This window comes from Spea bombifrons, chromosome 3, assembly GCF_027358695.1.
Source record: "Spea bombifrons isolate aSpeBom1 chromosome 3, aSpeBom1.2.pri, whole genome shotgun sequence".
NCBI classification, from domain to species: Eukaryota; Metazoa; Chordata; class Amphibia; order Anura; family Pelobatidae; genus Spea; species Spea bombifrons.
The window spans coordinates 10,590,001-10,614,843 of record NC_071089.1 but is presented as its reverse complement, the minus strand read 5'-3'; the positions used below and the strand labels follow the sequence as shown (position 1 = coordinate 10,614,843).

The window sequence follows — 24,843 nt, the reverse complement described above, 5'->3', positions numbered from 1 at the left end:
GTGTGTGTGTGTGTGTGTGTGTGTGTGTGTTACTTTGTGTATACATCCAGCCTGGCTCTCTTTGTATTGCATGAGTCCAACTTTTATCAGGTAAAAGTCTTTCTGCTCACTGGTGATTCCGGCTGTGTCATTCCTCCCGGTGACGCGTTTCCGCTTCCGGTGCCGTCTGTTGTTTGGCAAAGATGTCGGAACCGGAGCAGGAACCCGAGTTCGCTGAGATTGACAGCGCCTTGTTGGAGTTCTCACCTCGGGACATGTCCTTGGTATGTCCCCGCGGGCTGGCAGGGGTCGGTCGGTATGTGTAGGCCGCTGTTCAGGGGCCCCTAGATGATGAGGCACCGAGGCGAAGCAGGCCGTGCAGCCCAGGGGTATACCCAGCTGTCTGCCCTCACTTACCGCAGCTATCTGTGTATAGGCCACAGACACACGTACCACGTACACACACACATTTCCACACATGCCTTGCAATAGGTGTAAAGCAGATGGCTGCCACTTTTACTTTACTGAAACGGTGGTAGATAAAGTGGAACAGCTTCCCAGCAGAAGCTATAGAGGTTAACATAGTAAGAGAAATTAAACATGCATATGGCTCCTGAATCTAAGACAAGCCCAAGGACTGGTTAAGGTTTCAGTCTTTAACACAGATCTGTGTCATATTCTAGCGGGTGGCAGCTGTGCCCGGTTACATACACAATGACAAGATCAGGGGTTGTAGGTATGGTGATCGTAATTCCCATGTGCTTGGTCAATAAGCACAGCTTCAATATTGTCTAAATACTGGTGCAGGGTGATTTAAATCGTACTCCATCTCCAGCATTGGAAAGCCGGGGGCTTTGAATGTACTGGAAATCTACACGTTGCGTTACGTTCTACTTCTATCGTGACAGTAGATTCCGTAGTATTGTTATAATGGAAAAGAGTGAAACTTTACAGTAAAACAGGCAATTTATAGATAATTGACTATAATAATGACTTTGTTGCCTTTCCCTTGAGGCAGCTTCTTACTGCAGCCCTTTAACTAGCGCTGCGGTAATAAACTTGACCTCTGATCAGATTTAAAGGGACAGTATATACCAACGGAGAATGCATACTGGAGTAAATGCCCCGGCACCCTCACCCCAGTCTTAGTTTTGTACCTCTCTTGGTTGCCAGTCGGTGGATGAAGAAGCGTTCCCGTTTCATTGTATGCGTGCGGGGGAGGGGGGGGTATTGTTAGACCCCCCTGGTACTCTTATGCATGTTAGTAGTGGTGTTGGCTGTCGGTGAGCTAATGGCAACCAGAAGATATGCTGGGCAAAAGCCTCTGCTGCAGGCCAATAAGCGTGGAGGCAGGCGAAAAGGGCAAGTGCTGAGGGGGGGGGATCTTGTTAAGCGCTCACGGTTAGATCCTGCATTTTATTGCTGCATTTAGTTCCAAAAGTGTTCGATTCACCAGCATAGGTGGAATCCACACTTTCGACGCAGGGAAGCATCCCATACAGGGGCAAAGATCTATCTTTGTTTTCTTAAAAATCCCAACTTCTGTCCATGTATAAGATCTGGGATAAATATGGGACGTTTCCTCATTTTGGGAAAATAAAATGTTTTTTTGGCGCCTGAGCGCCAGCATTTATCTCCTAAATATTTATTCAGTCGCAATCGTCTGCCTTTCCTCTGTTTATCGTTGCCAACGGCAGGCGATGAGCCCAGTTCATGCGGTAATTAAAATAATCGGGAAACAGTCAATATGAGATACAGAAACAACAACTATTTCAGAGCGATATTCTTCCTCTCGTACCGTTAGCCCACTTATGACAGCTTTAGAAGAAGATTGCGTTTTGTCGCAGTCCAATAACTCATGCGATTTTGTTTCTTTTGATAATGTTCTCTTTAGGACGGTAAAATGTCTCCCGACAGGGACTTGATCGTTGTGTTAAAGAAGAGAGGAGGGATTTGGACTGGTTCTTTAAGTTAGCTTTTTATATGGGTGTAAAGTGCTGCCTCGTATAAGATTGCCAGGGGCAGTTAATTAAAACAGAGTAATTATAACCTTTGCCTAATAAAGAGATTGGCAAGAGCTTCCTTAATGAAGTATCCAGTATAGGGTCACACATTTTAGAGACAGACCCCATATTTTAAGGTGCTCTGGCAAACAAATCTTCTTTCCTCTACTTCATACATTTGTCTGTCTCTACAAGAGACAAAAACCTGGAAAGTTTGGACAATTTTCACGCCTTATCTTCACAGTTTCTTGCCACTTTGGCAGAGACCGGAAAGAATAAATGTGTATGGGTGATTTTATATATATATATATATAACGTATATACTTTTACATACACACACAGATATGCAAGAAAAGATGCATTTCTCCATGTATCATTAAAGCCCTGTGAATTACCTCTTTGGTCTTTTTTTTTATTTTTTTTTTATGCGATCTTTGACAATTTTGTTAAGTTTGCCTTTTATTTCGCATAACAGAAGTGGCTCCAAGCAACAGACCTCCCGAAGGAAGTGTACCAGCACCTTGCTTACTACGTCCCCAAAATCTACTGCAGGGGGCGCAATCCATCTCCAGACAAAGAAGATGTCTTTGCACAGAATGTTCTCCTGGGACCCATCGAGTGGTATCTGTTCGGAGAGGACCCCGCTACTGGATTTCCTAAACTCAAGCAATTCAATAAGCCATCCCAGCTTTGCGGGCGAGTGTTTAAAGTGGGCGAACCGACGTATTCATGCAGGTATGAGGTGCAAGCGCTTGCGGCGTGCCGAGGCTAGTAACAGGACAGTAACCCCATGGATACTCTTATATAAACTTCCATATTTCAGACGTTATGTTAGATCTGTTAATATTAACAAGTTCTAATCAAAATTACTTGTGTAAGACTATGGTAGTTTGCAGAATATCTGGCCCTATAACATCATAATATTCCTCAAATGTCTAAAACCTGTTCTTGCCTTCTACCGCTAACTTTTATTGTCCTTTTCAGAGACTGCGCAGTCGATCCCACCTGTGTGTTGTGCATGGAGTGTTTTCTGGGGAGTGTTCATAGAGAGCACCGGTACCGGGTCAGTAACTTATTTTTTTATGTCTTTTTTTAAAAATATATTCTTCTTGTTTACAGTTAACCTTCACGGCATCTAAAAGCTAAAATGTAAACATTATTTTTTTCTATTACTAGTAAGTTCTGAATAGGATCCTGAATGCTGCACGGCTCCTTATGAAGTCCCAGACATTGTGTTTAAGTTCCAATGGCGCCACTATATGTACATTTAAGAAGCGGGGACACTGTTTGCTTCGTCAAGTCTTGGAGCCAATAACATGCCCAAATAACTCATTCTTTCCTCCGTGTTTAGACTGAAAATAGTGCAACATATCGCTTATATAGTATGTAATTTATAATTCCTTCAGATATTTAAATAGCAAATCATGTGTATTTGTTCATCTTCAGGTGAAGAAAGGTTAAAGGCCCAGTTGGGTGTAGAAACCATTATGAAACTGCAATGTTTTGAAACTTTTTTTTTTTCTTTCTTCTGAATATTTTAACATGTTAGGAATCGTAATATGTCCGTGTACTTGTACAATAAGCTTATTAATACATTGGGAGTGAGGTCTTTAGATTCATAGAAGTGCATGGAAATCTGCCACTGAGCTAAAGCATTATCCATTTCGGGACAACGTTTCACGATGCCACAGTAAGCAAAAGCAAGGCCAGTGAAGGAAAGACGCCTTACATGCCATTTAATGTGCTGCAACCCACTTATAAATGTTTGTCTGGCTTTTGATTTAAAAAAGAAACCAAAAATAAATAAGAGAAAAACAACATTTCTAAAGGAAATTAATTTTCTTTATACCACATGCGAGATGCCCACCTTTTATAGAATAACTCTGCTAAATCTTTTACCGTCATTAATCACCTGATGTACTTGATGGATACGTTTTTCTGATCGCATCATACAGTCACCTTTTATTGCACTGGATACTCAAACACAACTTTATCACATGTAGGCTGAAGTCTAGTATAGCTATTATTTCCATGTTTATAATTTCTGTATGGCTTCATTTCTCTTGTCCCTTTTCAGATGACGACATCTGGTGGAGGAGGTTTCTGCGACTGTGGAGATGCTGAAGCTTGGAAGGAAGGAGCATACTGTCAGAAGCATGCGCTCAACAAATCCGAAAGCGAGACAGAGGTAACGCAGCTCATCTCCTGCTATCGCCTGTTTGTACCTTGAGAAATGGATTTTGAATTTGCACTGTCCCCTATGTATGACCTTCTCCAGCCACCATCTGCAGTATAGATTAGTGTCTTCACATTGTCTATATAGTATCAAAATACCTAGCGTATGTAAATGTGTATCTCAAAACTGCTAGTATGCGGTTTCCTCAATTCCAGAATGTGCCAGTAGTAAGAAGTACATTGTGGATGTACAGACCCCTGCAAGAAATTATAATATAAATACCAATAACCAAAGTTATGGTGGGTAAAGGTGATGGAAGCCCTTCCACTTAAAATTAAGGGGGTAGTAGAAGTATTATTAAACACTCATCTACAGACACCAGACGTGCCAGAAGGCGTCTCTTTCCCTCATAAATCTCATGGTGATGCCACAACCACAAAGGAATTCTGGGTAGGCACATGCAAATAAGGTAATCATTGTTGACCTTATTTATATGCGCCTACCCAGAATCCCTTATGATTGTGACAGCACCATGAGATTTTTGAGGAAAAAACAAGCCTGGTGTCTGTAGATGAGTGTTTAATATATATATGTTTTTTTTTTCCTAGTCATTTTGGCAAGCTTACCAACTCACAAGGCAAACAATCTGATGATTGCAGCCCCTCTAAAATTCATGTGAGCAGTAAATACATGTTGGTTATCGTAAATTATGCACATATCCAAGATTGTTACAGGAGTTGCGGATTGTAATTCTTGAAAGTACTTTATAGCGGGTCAATTACAAGAAATCTAAAATTATGACTCTGAAGGAGTTTAAAAAATTCAGGAACCATTTTTGCTCTTTTATCAAGTTGTGGGATAAGGATTTGAATTTAGTTCCCGTCATTTTATTACACGCTGCACATTTGGATAAATGTGACCTGTTCTTCTATTTTTCATGCTTCGTAGGACCCACTTGTTCACTTGTCCGACGACATGATTGCACGAGCATACAACATTTTTTCCATCATGTTCCAGTACGCTGTGGATATATTGACCTGGGAGAAGGAGAATGAACTGCCCAGTGGCCTCGAGTGTGTGTGAGTACAGAGCGACATTCAGGAGAGCGATCTAAGCAGCCGTTTTCACAGTGGAGAAGCAACTCCTCTGCCATTAACATGCCTAATGTGAAAACTGCTACATTAGGATAGCTATTTCCCTATATATTCACTGAACCCTATATGACCCTCATGTGATTTCTATAAAGGCCAGTCCTAGCTGCTAAATAAAGTATTGAGGATTCAGCAAAGTATCCGGCGCGTCTGGGAGCCAGTATTTAGGATGGAAGGTTACTTGTTCTCAAGAAATATACCCGGTTGACTTTGATTTCATATTCACAGGATCCGTGCATCACATTTATTGCACCTGCTACTAACTGGATTGGGGGTAAAACCATCAGGATAGTATTTGGTTATAAAGGATGCCAACATTGTATCTTGTTTGGCTATAATATCTAGTTCCCTGTTACAATGTACATACATATGGATATATTGCTTGAAAACCACTATTTCTAGTGTGCTGCGTTTAGTCCCACTATGTCTTCGCTTATGCTAGATTGGTATATTCTCTGTTTGGCTTGACGATTGTCCCACTGTACACCCTGCTGAAATGAAAGGCTTAAGGACATAAAGCCATATTCATCCAAGAGAAGGTGGAGTCTTAAGTCAAAATTGATTATTAAACATAATTTTACATCTATCATAAAAGTTGTATAATCAAAGAAGGTTTCTGGGCCTCAAAGGGTCTTTCTTCATCTGATGAAGACGACTTAGAGGTCCTGAAAGCTTATTTGGTTCTGCCCAACCATGTGTTTCACGTAAATTATATGGAGGATTAAAGCAGTTTTACCAATATTTATATTTACAGATGTTTATGTATATATATTTTTTTTAACAGGGAAAAACCAGACACATACTATTGCATGTTGTTTAATGACGAAGTGCACACGTACGAGCAGGTCATTTACACCCTGCAGAAAGCGGTCAGTTGCACCCAGAAGGAAGCTATAAGTTTTGCTACGACCGTGGACCGTGACGTAAGTGCAAAGATTTTTCTGACGTGGGCGCATTCATGATTTAATGACTTGAAGTTGTTCTTGCTTCTCGAAGGTTGAGTTGTAAACTGTCTGTCTGTTTCCAAGGGCCGGAGATCTGTCCGCTTTGGAGATTTTCAGTATTGTGAAAATGCCAAGTCGGTCATAGTGGTGAGTATCCCAGAGTCACAGGAAATTATTTTTAGCCTTTCTTTTGCTCCCCCCCAAGTTTGACCATGGTAAGTAGGATTTGCCCATGCTGTCAGATGCTGTTGCTATCCTTGGATTGCTAGCAGAAGAAATTAATCCTACAAGAAGAAATTAAAGTTCATGCATGTCATTCACATTAGCCAAAACCTGCTTTATTATAAATATATAATGCACTTATTGTGTCATATATTGGACATAATTTGATCTATAGCATTTGAGGTCTATCACAGCTGACATGCCCGAAATTAGCCAGCACTGACAGCCTGAGTGTATTCTGTTAAATGTGGCTATTGACCTTGAGCCATTTAACGGTGGCTGAATAAATAACTTGATAAACAAACTCCATGGGTTTTAATTTACTGATCAATAGTGCAAGTTTGGGGGATACCTTTTAATTATCTATCCCCCTTTGAAGGATCCTGGTCATGTTCATCTACTCTTCCAGGGGAGGCTCATTCCTATTTTCCGGTTCTTTTCTTAGAGAAACACAAGTCGGCAGACGAAACCCCTGAAAGTCCAGGTCATGCATTCAGCTATCGTAGCGCATCAGACCTTTGGACTGAGGCTTCTGAACTGGCTGGGCCAAGCAATCGGTTATTCAGGTATGTGTCTACTGGATAGCTGTTCATATTAGACAAAAATATTTCATGTTTATCTTTATTTCCAGTTTCACAAAACGCATTACTATTTTTTCATGTTTATTTGATTTTTAATTTTTGTTTTTGTATAAAAACAGATTTTTTTTTATGTTTTTTTACACAAAAAGTGGAAGGATACATGTAGGATTTACATCTGATTGTCGATATGCTCTGTGGCTGTTTAATGTATAGGTGACGTGGAATCACCTCTGACTACAGTCTTTAGTTTACACTTGTTGACTTTTTCAGATGGATTAAGGCGCATACTTTGTCAAGTTGGTTTGCAAGAAGGCCCCGAAGGAGAGAACTCTTCCCTTGTAGACAAATTGATGCTGTGTGATTCAAAACTCTGGAAAGGTGAGATGTTTTTGTAAATGCATAATTATTGTATGAGTTCGCTGCATTGTGTGTACTTTCCTTGGTATCCGTTGCTAAAAGTTTAATCTTTGATGTTCTTTTACCCGTTTCACGCCCTCCCGTAATGCACGGTGCTTGTGATTTGCTGCAAGCAGATGTATTGGTGAAGCCCTTGTGTCCAGCATATACCACATTACATTATTGCGCATTTAATAATGGGTCAGCGAGCTACAACTAGAAGAGCATTGTGTCGCCATCACTGATGTTTACTGGACAGATATTAACACCCCGTTTGTGGATTGTTCTTTAACTTAAGTATCAACTGATGTTCTTCAACCTCCTTCCCATTATAGGTGCAAGAAACTGCTACCACCAGCTGTTCATGAGCAGCCTGTTAATGGATTTAAAGTACAAGAAGCTATTTGCCATTCGCTTTGCAAAGGTAAGTGATGGGTTTAATCCTGGACACTGCAGTGAATTACCCGTGCATATCACGAGCTGCGTTTTAGAGTATTTCTGTAGGCAGATGGGGTGTATTACAACCAGTTTTTATATAAATCTTTTGCATCAAGGGAAGTATGTGGCCCTTCGTTGTAGGTCACTACACATTCTTTGTTTTTACTCAAGGACTTTACATTTTATTCATAAAGCACCAGCACATGGGAAAAAATAATACTCTTGGTACAAGCTACACTAATTTATTATATATATATATATATATATATATATATGTGTGTGTGTGTGTATATACACACACACACACACACAAAATGGCTGTAAAGAAAAACCTTTTGGGTGGATGTTCTATAATTTGGCACACATTGATTAATAAACATTACAGTAGTTCACAATATTCATTCTTACCTGCCACAGATAGACTTCTATGCTTCATTGGCACAGAGTATCGATGGGTTGTAAGGCTTCCCAGTAACGGTATTGGCGGCAGGTGGAAAAACTGAAATAACCCCGTTATCATTAGTGAATAATCACGTGCGAGGCCAGTGTGGATTAGAGGTGAATTTCCCCCTTGTTGTCTAGAATTACCAGCAGTTGCAGAGAGATTTTATGGAGGATGATCACGAGCGAGCAGTGTCGGTGGCTGCTCTGTCTGTCCAACTCTTCACTGTACCCACTCTGGTGAGTAAACACCTGCCGTGTCTGGACTGATAGATGCCACCCCTTGTCTTTCTTACCTTCCTTCTAATAGAACTATGAGCGATTGCAGAGTGATTATGTGAAAGATGACCACGACAGAGAATTCTCAATCACTGATCTCTCGGTTCAGATATTCACAGTCCCTTCACTTGTAAGTATGAGTGAGAAGCAGTAGCAGGCCTGCCAGATGTATCCGTGAGTATAAGAGACTGCGAACGAGCCTGACGGCTAAACAGACATAGCGTGGCAGTAGAATGGCACTGTCTAACTGCTGTTTAGTTGATATTTGCTGTATATATTGTATATACAATATACATTGTGTTCCAGTATACATTGTGTTCCTTCTCACTTTAACAGCAGCAGACTACAAAAAGATAACGAACAGTAGAGAAAAATATCATTCCCAACTAGTTGTGGCCATTGAGCTAATAATGTTTTTTTTGGTTTTTTTTTTGGGATAAGTTTAAAAAAAACAAAAACAAGCAGTCAAGTAAAAGGATTTTTTATTTGCATATCATCTGAAGGACCACCATTTTCGTATATTGACTAGTAATTTTTGTTTTGTGGCAGGCTCGAATGCTGATTACCGAAGAGGGTCTGATGACGACGATAATAAAGACTTTCATGGACCACTTGAGACACAGAGACATCCAGGGGAGATTTCAGTTTGAACGCTATACAGCGCTGCAAGCTTTTAAGTTTCGGAGGGTCCAAAGCCTTATCTTGGATCTTAAGTAAGCGCTGCTGTAGTTTGCGAATGATTTTTAACATCACAGATGCTACACGTTTACACCGAGAAATTGCACCTAGACCAGAATCTCAGATTGTTGAAAGGGCTTTCAAATTATTTAGAGACCCGCTAAGAGTTAAAAATAACGTTTTTCATTGCATATGGCACACATCTTCACGTTTCTTAGAAAGCGGCTTCCATTTTTTGCGTTAGACTCAGCTTTCTCTTACTGGTCCGTCAGGTTGAGAAAGCTTTAAGTAATAGGTCTACTTTCTGATACCCTTATTACTGCTTTTATTACTGCTTCTGTAGAACTGATCTAAATGCCATTTGCAAAGTGAAGTTGTGAAGGTGACGGTCAGTAGAGCCGTTACCTTTTTGCTATGATTGCACTATAATTATCATTTTGCAGCAGATTTAGGCTCTATACATATGTTTTAATACAACAGAATCAATGATTGAGGCCTCTTTAAAGCATGCAAAGTCTACACAGAGCTGTTAGATGGTTTTTCCCCAATAATCCATTAGACATGTTCTTGTTTCCGCATAATGCTAACTCTTGCCATTCCTTGCAGGTACGTGCTGATTAGCAAGCCAACTGAGTGGTCAGATGCTTTACGCTGCAAATTTCTTGAAGGATTCGATGTCTTCCTAGAGTTACTGAAATGCATGCAGGTATGTTATGGTATGAATAAGGGCAGAAACATGGGACCCGAATGTGTACCTTGGGAAGTTTGTGTGTGCATATATGTGTACTAGTTATCTATATATTGGTGTATATAAGAATGCAAATATAATCGCCCCTGAGAACCTCCTCCTCCAGCACCTTGTTTCGCCCCGGTGATGTGTGTATTCCGCCTGATTTTTACAGGGAATGGACCCGATAACCCGGCAGGTCGGCCAGCATATTGAGATGGAACCAGAATGGGAGGCAGCCTTCACTTTGCAGATGAAACTGACTCACATCATTTCAATGATGCAGGACTGGTGTGCTTCTGACGTAAGTACTGAAGCTGCAGTCAGAGGACCTCTGGAGCGCACCACCTCCTCATTCCATCTGGATGAAGGTGTTGGGCGCTTACATGCAACAAAAGCTTCATGTCTTTTTACCCTATCCTAATTAAAGGGTCAGCCGTACAATTTTGCCATTTCTGTTCATTTAAGTAATATTCATGCCTTGCAAGCTACTCTCTGTAAGGTGTTTGTGTAAAAGTCGCCGCAGAGCTGCTTCGTTCCTCTATATGTAGCCCGGATATGTAGAGGGTCGATGTGTCGTCGTGGTGGGTGGAAGCCTGCAGGGGCTGCACAAACATGCACAGTACACCTGACAGTGCTGTCTGTCTAACATGGGCAATAACCACAGGCTAACTAGCCAACCTTGCTTTGCCTCACTAATACCAGGAGGAAGATTCATATTTGCCCCTTAACCCTCCCCTTTATGTCACATGCCCTGAGATAATACATGATTTTATTTCTCATTGTAATTTACATACACAAAGCCTCACATCGTCCATAGTATTGCTTTCACATCTGGCTGACTTTTGATTCCTTTCCTAGGAGCAAGTCCTCGTTGAAGCTTACAAGAAGTGCCTTATAGTCTTGATGCACTGTCACAGTGGATTCGCCGACGGAGAGCAGCCGATCACGCTGAGCATTTCCGGCCATTCGGTGGATACCATCCGATACTGCGTGTCTCAGGAAAAAGTTAGCATCCACCTCCCGATCTCCAGGCTGCTCGCAGGTAAAAAAAGTGCGGCTCTGGTGTGCGTTTCGGAAAGATTTCTGCCGCCATATTGCTCAATCACTTTACTTTGTTCACATTGTCATGCGCAAGAGAAGCCTGGCTGTGCATATGGGGAAGTAAGGTGCAGGGTTGGCTGGTTATGTGTGAAGCAAATGGATTAATTCACATTGATTTATACAATCCCTATATGTTTGCTGTGTCTCCTGCAGTAATCAGATAAACTCTGTGCCCGGAGGCTTAATGCCTCTCACTTTGAGTACAGAGCACTAAGCTGTCTGACGAGGTGCTTAACACGGTCATTTCTCATTGCAAATACCCCGAGCTCAATGCCTCTGCCCCCGGTGTGGAAGTCATTGTAGGTGGGTATGTGAGAGTCTTCCTCACCGGCCTCACATTGCCGAGATATAACCGCCCCGGTGAATACTTCGACCCCTGTAGCGGTAAAGACCCAGGGGCTGCAAACAGGACTTATCTTCGGGCCGGAATAAAGTCAGTGTATTCTTTTCGGTAAAATATTTTTTGAAATAATTTCACTTATACCATGTTTATGCGTGTATTAGCAACTAAGGCCCTACTGTAAAATATTGAAGGTTTTTCACGTTTGACTAATACGTCAACTTTTTAGTTTTTTTTATATTTGATTTGATAAGTAAATGTCTATTGTTACGTTTGCAAATAGGCCTTTCGTTAGGAATTATACATTGGCTAACAGACTAATGGCTCGTATGTGTCTACATTTTCATGTTCTTTAAAGCCTTAATGCCCCTTAAGCAAAATGACCAAAGGTACTTAGCGTCGCTAACGTTTCTATTTCCTTACTCCCAGCTCCTATACTGGCAGGTATCGCGTATAAACGTGAATCGAGGTTAAATACCTCAGCAGAAATAGGTCCCGTTAAGCCCTCTTAAAAGCTGTAGGCTGCAATACCATTAATCCCAGGCTTCGGTAGCAGATTAGATCCTGATACAGCCCGCAAACGCTTTCCTTATAGGTTTTAATATAAATAGATCAGATTTTTGCATCTGCCTGCAAATTTGAAATATGAGGCAAATTTAGTACAAAGCATCCTCGTTGAGTGTAGCAAAGATCAGTTAGGTAATGAAATCTCACCCCTGAACTCCCCCAAATGCTGCCCCCACCGGGTAGACGGGTAGTTACTGTAAAATCTCAGGTATAATACCTGCGTGTAATACTTTATAACTTTACACGAAATTTTGTATGTAAAAAGTGTGAAGTACTTGTGTATAACACACACCTGCCTGCTCAGGTCACGGGGGGCTGATCTGTGCCTAAAAAGAGTCATTAATCATCGATTGGAATTTATTAGGGTTAAAGTTGTTAAAAATAAATATTATAAAATAATCTGTAACCACTGTAAGCAAGAAGTTTAGACCGCTGACGCTGATCAGTGAATCCGATGAATAATGAGTGATCAGACGCTAATCAGTTATGTGATAAAAATGTAAAAGTAATACAATGTGTTTGTGTGGCATGATTGGTAATGATTTCTCGGGATCAGATTTGAAAAGACAGATGATGTCATTAACTCTTAAGGCAGATACGGACGCGCGTTAATAGAATTCGGAATAGTTACGCCAGCTGTTACTTTTGCGTGTGTTATTGTTAAGCAATACATTTTGATTCTGAGCGCTCTTTTCCCTCAATCTCAGGACTGCACGCTTTGCTGAGTAAAACTGAAGTGGCGTACCGGTTTCCAGAGCAGCTGCCTTTCGTGAGTATGAATTCTACTCGGCCCCTGCGTGTCGGATAAAGTTTTTAGTTGGGTTTTTAAATTGCATTTCATGATTAGATTTATATATTTTTTTGTCTGTACCCTTTGGTATCTCGCAAGGCTAGTCGGTGATCCCTTGGTTGATTGACGTTTGTTGTTGCTTGGAGTGATATTTTATTGTCATTTTTAGATGAAATTTGGCTTTTGGACACAATTATCATTTATTAATAGTTGCTGTAGGTGGTTTTTAATGTAAGAAAATGTTGTTTTTTTCCACAGAGTGAATTAAGCCCACCTATGCTCATTGAGCACCCGCTCCGCAGCCTGGTGTTGTGCGCTCAGGTACATGCCGGAATGTGGAGAAGGAACGGGTTTTCTCTAGTCAATCAGGTAAGGGTTGCTTTTTACAGGATGACATCACACTTGCAATGAATCAATTAGTGCTAGAACAATGTGAAAATTACATATAAAATGTATATATAGCGTTTTAAAAAAAAGTTTTGTTTTTTTTTGTTTTTTTTTTAACAGATTTATTACTACCACAATGTAAAATGCCGAAGGGAGATGTTTGACAAAGATATTGTGATGTTACAGGTATCCACTTTCATTCTTATACAAACTAATAAATGTGAAACATAAAGTGCTAACACTTTTCCCCTCACAGGAGTTTTTTTGTGGAAGGGATTGACACTTAAAATAGCTGCCATGCCTTTCTTTTCACTTTTGCTTGTGGAAGCATGATGTGACCCTCTATTATCCATGCATCATTACAACTACTCTATCACTGCTCCACCTCTGTTCGATTCATTTATACATTCATTTACTAAATCCCTACTAAGCCCTTGATTAGTGTATCTAACAGAAATCACCAAATAAACCAAAATAAATAACCTGAAGGTAAAAAAACACAGCTCAAGCTCTGCCGCCCTTATTTCAACAATCTCATTTTAGGCTGGAGCATCTATGATGGATCCCAACCACTTTCTGATGATTGTGCTCAGCCGTTTTGAGCTTTACCAGATCTTTAGCACTCCCGATTACGGAAAAAGATGTCGCAGGGATACTCCGAATAAGGTAAAACTATGACTCAATCTTATACCTGCGTTAAATGCTACACCATTTTGTGTCCGCTTTACTTTTTTTCTTTTCTATTCTGGAAGTCAAGATTTCCATTACTCATTCTTTTTCATTCTTTTTCATAGGATGTTATCCAGCAGAACAATACACTCATTGAGGAAATGCTACATTTGATCATAATGATCGTTGGTATGTTATTATCCAGATCTGTGTGCACAAAATGCATTGAGGTTTTAAGCGCTCCTACCACCTAAAAATTACACAGAGTAATGTTTCGTTGAATAAATTTATACATCGTCCTATTGGAATTGTTTATTACGTATATAACCCAAGAAGTTAGGTGACCTTGGTCCAATCATATTTGTACCATTAAGTGAAATCGAGCAGTTTTTCCGCAGTATACCATCATGTCATGGACTGGAACCAAAAAGCATTCTCCTAACATTATTTATGTGACGGGGGTAACTTTTCATTATCCCAAAGCGCTATATCCAGTAAGGAGGTGTAAATAATCTTTTCAGTGCGGTTTTAGGCTAGGTTTCCACTTGGGTTTTTGTCCTGCGTTTTTTTTATGAAAAACGCCAAGAAAACTGCCACTGCATTTACCTGCGTTTTGGTGTTTTTTCTGGAGTTTTTTCTGGCGTTTTAGCCTTTCTGTGGAAATTGCTTTTTTTGACCTTAGGCAGCTTTTCCAGCCTTTACAAGTTAGAAGTTTCACCCAGCTAAAAGGGATTCGGATAAATGGCAAGTATCTGCCCCCTCCTGATGTCATTTACTTGGTAGAGTTCTACTTAAACGCCCCGGCGGACCCTTTTGTCTCTGTTCTGTGGTTTGTAAGGCATGCTTTATTCCGAATGTCTGCTCCTCTAGGAAGATTGGCCCCAAATGATGGTGCAAATTGTTTGCTGTTGCTTTTGGCACGCAGGATCCAGGTGATGCGTCGCGTATGTTTGTTTGTAATGGCATGTTTGGTCCCAATGGTGTAAAATTCAATATGAACTTTGTTTTGCGTGAAACTGTTTGTTTCCAGCCTATTTCTCATAGGGCACACAGATACTGGGTCCATCCTCTGCATTGTAACAGTGGAAAAAAAACGCCATAAAAAACGCCAAGGCAAAACCCACATGGCTTTTTCATGGCGTTTTTTCTCTCCCATAGACTTCTATTGGAGAAAAACGCCAAGATTTCTTGCAAAAAACGACAGAGTGTCAACATGCTGCGATTCTGAAAAACTGCCACAGAGCCCAAAAAAGCAAAAAAACGCCAAAGAGGACTGAAAAAACGCCAAACAGAAAAACGCCAAGTGGAAATGGCATTGTGCGATTTCCTATTGAAGAACAGCTAACATCTGGCTGCAGCGTTTTTTCACTAAAAAAACGCCGTGTGGCTGAATTGGCGTTTTTATGGGTGTTTTTAGCAAAAAAAAACAAGTGGAAACCTAGCCTTAAGGAGTCACATGGCCGATTACAGACTGCTGGAATAAAACGCATCTATGCTGTACCCAGTGTGAGTGGCGAGGTTTCAGCCGTCTGTAATTTTGTATAAACATAATTGACTGTATTTAATGCAAAGTCCGGAATTAAGATAGACGGAGTTCTCACCGGTATTTCTCGTGTCGCCCAGGGGAAAGGTTCTGCCCGGGAGTGGGGCAAGTAACTGCTACGGATGAGATAAAGCGTGAAATCATTCACCAGCTGAGTATCCGACCCATGGCCCACAGCGAACTAGTCAAGGCATTGCCAGAAGACGTAAGTAACTGCAGCCCAACCGACATTAAACAGTGATTTTACAATTAGAATTATTAGATATACTATCTCCAAACACCCCCCTTTATTCAAATTATTATATAAAAGCTTTGTGGTCCCTTTTTCATGTTCATTTTGTAAACACATGTAGGCGACAGGGGGGACCATTGTGTTTTCTGCGGAACCCCCCATTGTGCATTTGCCCTTTTCCCACCCCCCGGCTAAGTGCCGCGCAGGAGATGTGTTCGGAAGAAATATACTCCGTGCACGCGATATACTCGCCTCCAGCACCGGCTCGGGGGAACGCCGAGGGCAGGGGTCTCTTCTAAATCCCGCACCCCTGTGTGTCATTTCATACTATTGATTTTATGTGGCCAGTCATTGTCAAGAATAGCCTGAGGGAGGGTTAGGGTTATTTTAATATGCATTATGTGGGGTGTCCTTTTAAAGCTGTTGTTCCACTTGGCCACGTGTTAATTGAGCGTTCTAGCAGATAATGTAATTTTTATACATTTTATATATATATTTTTTTATTTTAACAGGAAAACAAAGAAACAGGAATGGAATCTGTCATTCAAACGATAGCCTCATTCAAGTGAGAAATCTCTGCCCTTTCTAATTCTTTAAATAATGATGTAATTTCGCTGCCACTTTCCTCTTCACTGATATTCTAATGCTTTTGGTTTGAAGAAAGCCTGGCCTGACGGGAAGGGGACTGTATGAGCTGAAGCCTGAATGTGCCAAGGATTTTAATCTATTTTATTACCATTACTCAAGAGCGGAACAGTCTAAGGTAACGTTTTCCATCACGATTGCTCATATTTAACTGAGATAACCAAAATTCAAGTTGGAAGTTTATAGAATAGCAGCATGTCACTGGATACCTATGTATTTAATCTTTACTGGCATGCTTTTCTCATATATATGTGTGTATATATGTATATGTGTATATGTAAATATATAGATATATATATATATATATATATATATATCTCTATATCTATATGTGTGTATATATATTTGTGTATATGTATACTCCACCCCGACCCAATCTTATAGCCGCACATTTCGGTTTTGTCTTGTGTTTTATCATTAGTCGTCTGCTAAAGGCAAGTACGCAGAGAAAAATACTTTCGGCAATTTATTTATTCTTTGGTCAGAGATGATGAGGCGTCTATAATATATGAGAATTCTCTGAAATTGTGTCTCCGCGGAAGGGCCGGTTTTAAAACCTGTGTTTTAGTAGATCCGTCCCTTTTGGTATTGTGGTGTGAGAAGGGTTGCCGTGGACATAATTCCTTGACCCTCTGAAATGTTTATCCTTTGCAGGCTGAGGAGGCACAGCGGCGATTAAGGAGACAGAGCGGAGAGGATACAGGTACCTAGCGGCTTCTTCCTTTGGGGACCTATTCTAAAATGTTTATACGTGAAGGCATGCACATAAATTTATCTTAAATTATGTAATACTTTAGATTATAAATTATGTTTTTGTTACTTATATGCGGTATCAAAAACAGGAGACAGCGCAAATGAGAATACTTTAGCTTTACGTGTCTTTAGCGTAAGTAGTTCAGTAGGAGGAAGGTTGAAATCTTTTCTTAATTAGATCTTAAAGGGGAAGCTCCATGGGAAAAAATTTGTATTTTTCAACTTGATCATAAAGTACAGTTCTGTGTCCGGTTACAATTGAGAAAGACTTCTTTTTATGTCCTTTATTCATCCGCAGACCTGGAGGCGGCCATTGCTGTCAGTCATGTGATACTTTGGGTGACTTTCCCTGCTGAGTGACCACATTGAGCAGATTCTTTATGGCGATGCTAATGAAGTCTGTTCCTTCAGTAGATTTTCGTTAGTCGCTGTCCTACTGGGAGATTAAGACAGAGTCAATTTTATTGTTTATCACAAGCCAGTATGATAAGGAGTTGGGGTGTTAGTAGGTTGAGCTCAGATAACAGAGCAAGAACTCATAAAAATGGCTAATATGCAGCTTTCCAAAATACTGTTTTTTGTTTTGTTTTTTAACCATATTTTAATCTGATACTCGTAAGAAAAGATGTTAGAAGTCCCCCTTTAAAAGCTGCTAAACTATTTCATGTATCATGTTTTTTTTTTCCTTTTGTATGGAGTGTTTAGGTGAGACTGGCACTAACAGGGTTAAGCCTTTCATGGGATCGTCTGGAAAATGTTAAGGGTATATATATGGGTGCTGCTCCGGTGACTTCTGTGGGTGGGCTACTGAGCATGCGCAAGGAGCTTACACACTAATTATTCCTGCTTTCAATAGACACAGCCAGGGGAGGAGGAAAACGACATTGGAGCCCATACAAAATAGACGTTGGCTGCTATTAATTTGTGAAATAAAATGTGGTCACTATTAACCACCGTGCTATACACACTGTCATTCAGGTGTTTGGGGTCACTTAGAAATGTCCTTGTTTTTGAAAGAAAGATTTTGTTCATTAAAATAACATGAAATGGATCAGAAACACAGCGCAGACGGGGTTAATGTTGTAAATGGCTATTGTAGCCAGAAACGGCTGATTTTTAAAGGCTAAATGATCGATATAATCGCAAAAGGATTTTCTGTTACGGCTAGAAATGTCCTTGTTGTCCATGAAAACAGCTAAGTGACCCCAGTCTTTTGAACGACCATGTATATGAAAAAGGTTTTATTTTTGTGAGACCCCCTCCTCCCCTCTCTTTGTTAATGAAGCTATATTTCATGCAGGTGGCAGGGTTGGTGCGACCCTTTCCATGATAAGCTTGTTCATTTTTCAACCTCTTTGTTTAAAAACTGATATTCAGGCCAGCGAGGGAGCGGTGATCCTGCAGTTGACTGACGTGTTGACTGTATGTTGGAGTAAGACAGTCGGAGACCCGTTGGAGTAAAACAAGGCTATTTAACGCCTGGGATTGTTTCGTTTCAGCTCTACCTCCGCCAGTGCTGCCTCCTTTCTGTCCCCTCTTTGCAAGTCTGATTAATATCCTTCAGTCGGACGCCATGCTGTGCATCATTGGAAAAGTCCTTCACTGGGCGGTGGAGCCGAACGGCCATTCATGGTCCGAGTCAATGCTGCAAAGGGTATGCCGTCATAAAAGGCCATACGCTAACATAAAACGCTATACGCTATAGAAAATAAAAGAATAATATGCAGAATGTGTAAATCTGTCTAATAGCTTTAGATTATTAGCAATGAGGTCTGTTCTTGCCAGAATTAATCCGTCACAGGGTTGCATTTGCACGCATGGCTTTGTAATTTAAAGAATGGGATAACTGTAGAACTGTCCCTCTTAGAGATCTCACAACAAGCCATAGAAATACTAAACATCGTAGATCTTGTATTTCTAGTACAGTGGGGAGAAGAAGGAATTGCCTGCTTAACACGTTCATAGAAAAGTTCGCTTTCTTGGGTTTCATTGCACAGGTTTTACATCTGATTGGCATGGCGTTGCAAGAGGAGAGCCAGCACTTGAAGAGTGTCAGCGAGGACAACGTTCTTACTTTTAACTTCACGCAAAAGATTTCCAGTAGGTTGCGTCGCTGCCTGTGTTTCTCAATAGAAATAGATATATCGGCAATATGATTCAGTTAAGGTAATAGGTATGGAGCTGTGGGTTGTGTGTCTGGCATGACCATTACAGAGCTATAGAAAATGACTTTTACATATATCTCGATAAGTTTGCCGTTTCCAAAAATACCAAGCAAACTCGGACCTTCTGTCCTGGTAACTGGGCTTACTTGAAATCAAAGTATATTTAGAAAGAAAAAGTGTGATTTGCTTGGTCAGAGTATTAGTCTTAGGTATGGTATATCTCGTATATTTGTCATTGGGAAACATTACACATACAACAAGATGAAAGGTTTATATGATTACATACATTTAAGCAATCAATTGTTTTCCTTTAAAAGGGAAAACATGAGCTTTAAGTGTTCTATGCGGTTCTTCCGGAATATGATTAAGTTACAGCGTCTTTTATTAGGACCCGGAGAATCTCCCAACACCTCTCCAAGCATATTGGCGATGTTAGAAAGCTTACAGAACGCAGCACATCTGGAGGTGCACAAAGACATGATACGCTGGATACTCAAGGTAACTGAGCTGCGGTCACCACGTTTGTTTAAAGCTCACTAACGGTTTAGCTTTTCTTTTTAATACCTTTTATATTACGCATCATGCGATAGAGATTGGCATCTTTTTTTTTTTTTTTTTATAGATGTTCAGTACGATCAAGAAGATCAGAGAAAGTTCCTCCGCTTGCCCGGTGGTTGAGACGGAAGGCAGCATTTTGGAGGAGGTACGGCTTACATTGTGCAGATCAATTGATTTGTAGAATTGTTTGAGTTACGGAATTGGATGTTGTCACTTAATTACATAATTCAGTTGGAATACTTCACATTTAAAGGTGTAGCTTTATCTACTAAAGTAATGTTTACTTTCATAACAGATACAGATAGTCATTGCTATGTGTGTTTTAATGAACTCCCATCTTCTCCTATTCTAGAAGACCAGCGTCTTTATTACTGCCTTGTAGACAGTAAAATGTGTCTTTAATCTCCCTGGATGACCATATGAATTCAGCGTGGTCATGGGTTTTCTAATAAAGCAATCGGCCATTGTAGTTAATTGAACCTAAATATCAGACGTGCCAACAATGTTTACGCTCAGGTCTGCAGATAAATGCATTTTGATAAGACTGAGATAAATAATAATCCTTTTCTGTGCACTTCAGTGGGATAGTTGGAGATGTGATTTATTACACGTAATTTCTTCATCCTAGGATACACATGATAAAGACAAAGCAGAGAGAAAGAGAAAGGCAGAAATTGCCAGGCTCCGTCGAGAGAAGATCATGGCGCAGATATCGGAGATGCAGAGGCATTTCATCGATGAAAATAAAGAGCTTTTCCAACAGACTGACGAGCTCAACGCATCAACCTCCGCTGCGTGCGATCTGGGGTAAAGCAGAGAATCCCTTCCCTCTCGGTCATGGACGCTGTTTGAGTTTGGATGTTCACACAACATAAGTTATGGTGGGGTAAAGGTGATGAAGTAGCAAAGGCTCTAGGAAGGTCTTGTTGGGGGGGGGTACCTCAAGCCTGGGTACTGGGATTCATACTTTTAGGGGAAAAAATGTATGCTATTGTAAAAGATCTCAAACAAATGGTTTGTGTTTTTGCAGACGATACAAAGGTCTGCAAATGGGTAGGCATTCTTGGTGGAATAAGCCAAATGGCTGATAAACATGAATTAGAAGAATGGTCGAGAGTACGAAAGCTGCAGTTTAATGTTAATAAATGTAATAACACGCACTTGGGGCATAAAAATCCAAAGGCAAAATATAGCAAAACAAGGGGGGGCTTGCGACAAAGTGTTGGGGGAAAAAAGAGATGTGATATAAACGTTTAAATACTTATAGGAATTTATATGTCATAGAATTTAAACATGCATGAATGATACAGACATAAGGCCATCTCCCGAGTATAGGAACTGATTGAGGTTTCAGGTTTTAAGGCAGGAAATAAATGGATTTGATTAGACCAGTTGTTTTCAACCTTCCTAATGCCGCGACCCTTCCTCATGTTGTGGTGACCCCCAACCATAAAATCATGTAACTATATATTGTGAAATATGTGTTTTCCGATGGTTTTAGGTGACCCCTGTGAAAGGGTCATTCGACCCCCAAAGGGGTCGCGACCTACTGGTTGAGAGCCGCTGGATTACACGGTTTATTATTTGTCATTAAGTTCTGTGTGTTGGACAGGCTCTGATGACAATCCTTTAACTCTACAGCCCTGCAACCCCGGACACTAAACCCATTGCCCTGGGTCCTCATCAATCGAAGTTTACTGAACAAAGTAATCTTGTCACCTGCATTTTGTGTCAAGAGGAGCAGGCTTTCAAAGTGGACAGCAAAGCTATGGTCCTTGCTGCGTTCATCCAACGGTCAACCGTATTCTCCAAGAACAGGAGTCGAGTCATTGAAGACCCTGGTGAGTCCTGGCATAGTAATAGTGTTTAAGAGGGTCGCTAATAATCTCTTGTAAAACTGCTTATTTGTTCAAGGAAATAGTTAAAAACAGAAGGTTTTGGTTGTGTAATGAATTTTACGTTGTCATAACACGGAGGCGTTCTTCCTTTGCAAACACTGATCACATAATTAGTCTTTAATGTGTGTTTTCATTTTATGCTGAATTCTAAACTGAATAATTGATCTCTTATGTGCAGAGAAGTACGACCCGCTGTTCATGCACCCAGACCTGGCATGTGGGACACACACCGGAAGCTGCGGGCATATTATGCATGCTCATTGCTGGCAGAGGTAATTACCTGGTTGTTTATAAAGAAAAGCACTCAAACATGTCGGTTATTTTGTTGTATCGGTTGTACATTTAATCTGACGTTACCCCCGAACTGGAAATATGACTAAGTCATATAGACGACCCCACGCCGTGTTTGTAGAGTGTATGCTTTTGTAGTAGTGAGAATCAAATATTGTATTTTTAGTACAATCCAGAAACGTCTTTTAGCGTGTATAACTATGGCCATAATTATGGTAAAGTATTCTTCTGTCCCATCAGCGGGTTTAGGTAGTACTGCATTTTGCAAAAATAATCTTCTAGATTGTAAACTCCTTTGAGCAGGACCTCCTCGCCTGTTTCTGTATGTCATTCTGTTATGTTATATAATTATGTCCTGTCTACTCTTTGTACAGCACTGCGGACTCTGATGGCGCTATATAAAACAATAAATGGTTGCACAGATATGCCTATATTATAAACTTCAGTAATGCCGCTTAAGTCAGTCCACATCTCCCGTACCAATTAATAATAGTTTTTGTACATGATGGGGGCACTTTTTTAAATATATAATATATATATATATATGTATATATATATATATATATATATATAATGTGTTTTTGGGGGGTTTTGGGGTCTCAGTAAAAGAGGTTCACTTATTTTTACTGGTTCCATAGCGCAAGTACCCTTAACGTATTCTGCTCTCTTGCAGGTATTTTGATGCCGTCCAAGCCAAGGAACAACGCAGGCAGCAGCGCTTACGGGTGCACACGAGCTACGACGTGGAGAACGGGGAGTTTCTGTGTCCTCTGTGTGAGTGTCTAAGCAACACGGTTATCCCCATGCTTCCACCGCCAAGGAGCTTATACCACAGGTTAGAGCTCATACAGACTTTGTGTGCTTCAATCATTCGCTGCCAAATCCTTCGGGATAACACCACCAATAATACCAAGTATCGCTGTAGCTAAAACTATAGACATTTGCATGTTTGACTTTTCGCATGCTAAACTTGCGTACAAACAAAGGGTTAAGCTGCAAACAAGTTTGACAGATACTCTGCGGGCTGAATCGAAGCGAACCGTAAAAACTGAGATCACTTGGAAATTTTTCTACGGTGTATCCCATGTATGCGTATACAAGATTAATGATGCTCGTGTACATAGTATCATAAACAGTAAAGTATCCCTTTAAACCAATACAATCTGAATAAACCCCTAAACACGATTAAATGCTTTGTAATAAATCATATCCAGAAATTTGCTCATCATTTAGACTTCCATCTACGGTCTAAATTATATAATATTGAATTTGTGGCTGTTTTGCTTGCTTTTCTGTACCGGGCTGCATATTAATCGGCCGTATTTTTTCCCTTTTACAGACTCGATTTCTCTGATCAGCCCGACTTAGCCGAGTGGGTGACTGTGACGGCTCAACAGATCAAAGCATTGCAAGCCCTCCACTCAGACCCAGAATCTGGTGCGTTTAAACACGGTGGCTTCTAGCACAATGTCCTATATGCTCCACGAATACGTTATCCCTAATTTATTTCTATCGCAGGGAATTCCGAGACACCCAGACAAGTAGATATTCCCGAAGGTTTCCGGCCCGACTTTCACCCAAAGTACGTATATAAGAATTTGCTATCTGTTTTAGGGATTGACGGTCAACGGAACCATTGATATGATGCAACTCATTTTCAACGAGGTTCTTGATCCAAGGAGAAATCCGATTGCCTCTTGGAGTCAAGAAGGAAATTTTTTCCCCTGATGGCAGAATTCGAAGTAGCTTAATTAGAGGGGTTTTTTCCCTTCTTTTGGATCAAGAATAGGAAGGTTGGGTAGAAGGATTGAACTTGATGGACTTAGGTCTTTTTTTAACCTTATTTACTATGTAACTATATTACATGATGTGATTTGCGCTTAAACCTGTGATAATGGGATTGAGCTAGAGTGGTTATTTTGTTAGCATAGTTCCATTACCCTGTTCTTTCCCGAGCGCCACAGAAGGACCATCATATCTGACATAAGCCAAATGGTTATCAGCCGTCAAATTCTCTTAGTAGAACTGCCCATAGTACTGGTATTAACCATAATGGGGAATTCTCTGCTTCGCTTCATCGTACGTTTTGTAATTTCATTCATTTCAAAACTGCACATTAAATGTATCCGTAATATGTGTGCCAATAATTAACGCTAAAACATCGTTTAAATGCACTCTGAATATTGTTATATAGCTAAACGTATATACAGTACATATCTAGTTAACATCGCTTGTCTTTTCATCAGGAATCCATACTCTGACAACATTAAAGAAATGCTGACAACGTTTGGAACGGCGACGTACAAGGTCGGGCTGAATGTCCACCCCAACGAGCAGGACCCCCGCGTCCCAATCATGTGCTGGGGAAGCTGCGCTTACACGATCCAAACCATCGGTGAGACTTATGTCTGTTCAGTAAGAGATGAAATAGTGCTTCATGCTTTTATTTAAATCATCTACTTTTACCGTCCTGCAGAACGCATACTGATGGACGAGGAGAGGCCTCTATTTGGGAATTTGCCCTGCCGTCAGGTAAGAACCAATAACCTCATAAAGTGAGAGATGCTTACAGCATACAAACAGCTGTTTGCTTTCTTCTCTCGAGCAGTCTGATCGGTAACTATAGATTGTCACAAGTTTATAATACCTAATAATTCTGTTATAGGCATATATACATCTAATTTCTTATGTTGGTGCTTTTCACTGAGCAGTAAACGCCGTCATGTAACACGCTTATAGCCCTGCTGCGGTTTCTGGTTGATTTGCCTTTCTATATAAATGCTATGTTTTTGTGTTTTAAGATGGCACAGGTATATATATATATATATGTATATATTTATATATATTTAATTTTGGATGGTGCTGTATGGGTCACCATCAGCTTAC

At 40.4% G+C, this 24,843-nt stretch overlaps 1 protein-coding gene across 1 annotated transcript in view; it reads left to right on the top strand.

Moving 5' to 3' along the window:
- The first annotated feature begins 149 nt into the window (after window positions 1-149).
- UBR2 (ubiquitin protein ligase E3 component n-recognin 2) overlaps window positions 150-24,843 on the top strand; it is a 31,012-nt gene continuing 6,318 nt past the window's right edge. The window contains 35 exon segments of the mRNA XM_053460964.1: window positions 150-263; window positions 2,458-2,717; window positions 2,967-3,045; window positions 4,060-4,170; window positions 5,107-5,237; window positions 6,094-6,232; window positions 6,338-6,400; window positions 6,921-7,041; window positions 7,327-7,434; window positions 7,788-7,876; window positions 8,473-8,571; window positions 9,160-9,323; window positions 9,895-9,994; window positions 10,191-10,319; window positions 10,877-11,060; window positions 12,734-12,795; window positions 13,075-13,185; window positions 13,324-13,389; window positions 13,747-13,869; window positions 13,998-14,061; window positions 15,496-15,620; window positions 16,160-16,212; window positions 16,308-16,410; window positions 16,947-16,995; window positions 18,545-18,699; window positions 19,043-19,145; window positions 19,599-19,708; window positions 19,833-19,913; window positions 20,397-20,575; window positions 21,410-21,609; window positions 21,845-21,938; window positions 22,631-22,792; window positions 23,297-23,539; window positions 24,204-24,352; window positions 24,434-24,489. Coding sequence (XP_053316939.1) covers window positions 183-263; window positions 2,458-2,717; window positions 2,967-3,045; window positions 4,060-4,170; window positions 5,107-5,237; window positions 6,094-6,232; window positions 6,338-6,400; window positions 6,921-7,041; window positions 7,327-7,434; window positions 7,788-7,876; window positions 8,473-8,571; window positions 9,160-9,323; window positions 9,895-9,994; window positions 10,191-10,319; window positions 10,877-11,060; window positions 12,734-12,795; window positions 13,075-13,185; window positions 13,324-13,389; window positions 13,747-13,869; window positions 13,998-14,061; window positions 15,496-15,620; window positions 16,160-16,212; window positions 16,308-16,410; window positions 16,947-16,995; window positions 18,545-18,699; window positions 19,043-19,145; window positions 19,599-19,708; window positions 19,833-19,913; window positions 20,397-20,575; window positions 21,410-21,609; window positions 21,845-21,938; window positions 22,631-22,792; window positions 23,297-23,539; window positions 24,204-24,352; window positions 24,434-24,489 — 4,146 coding nt within the window. The 5' untranslated portion in view covers window positions 150-182.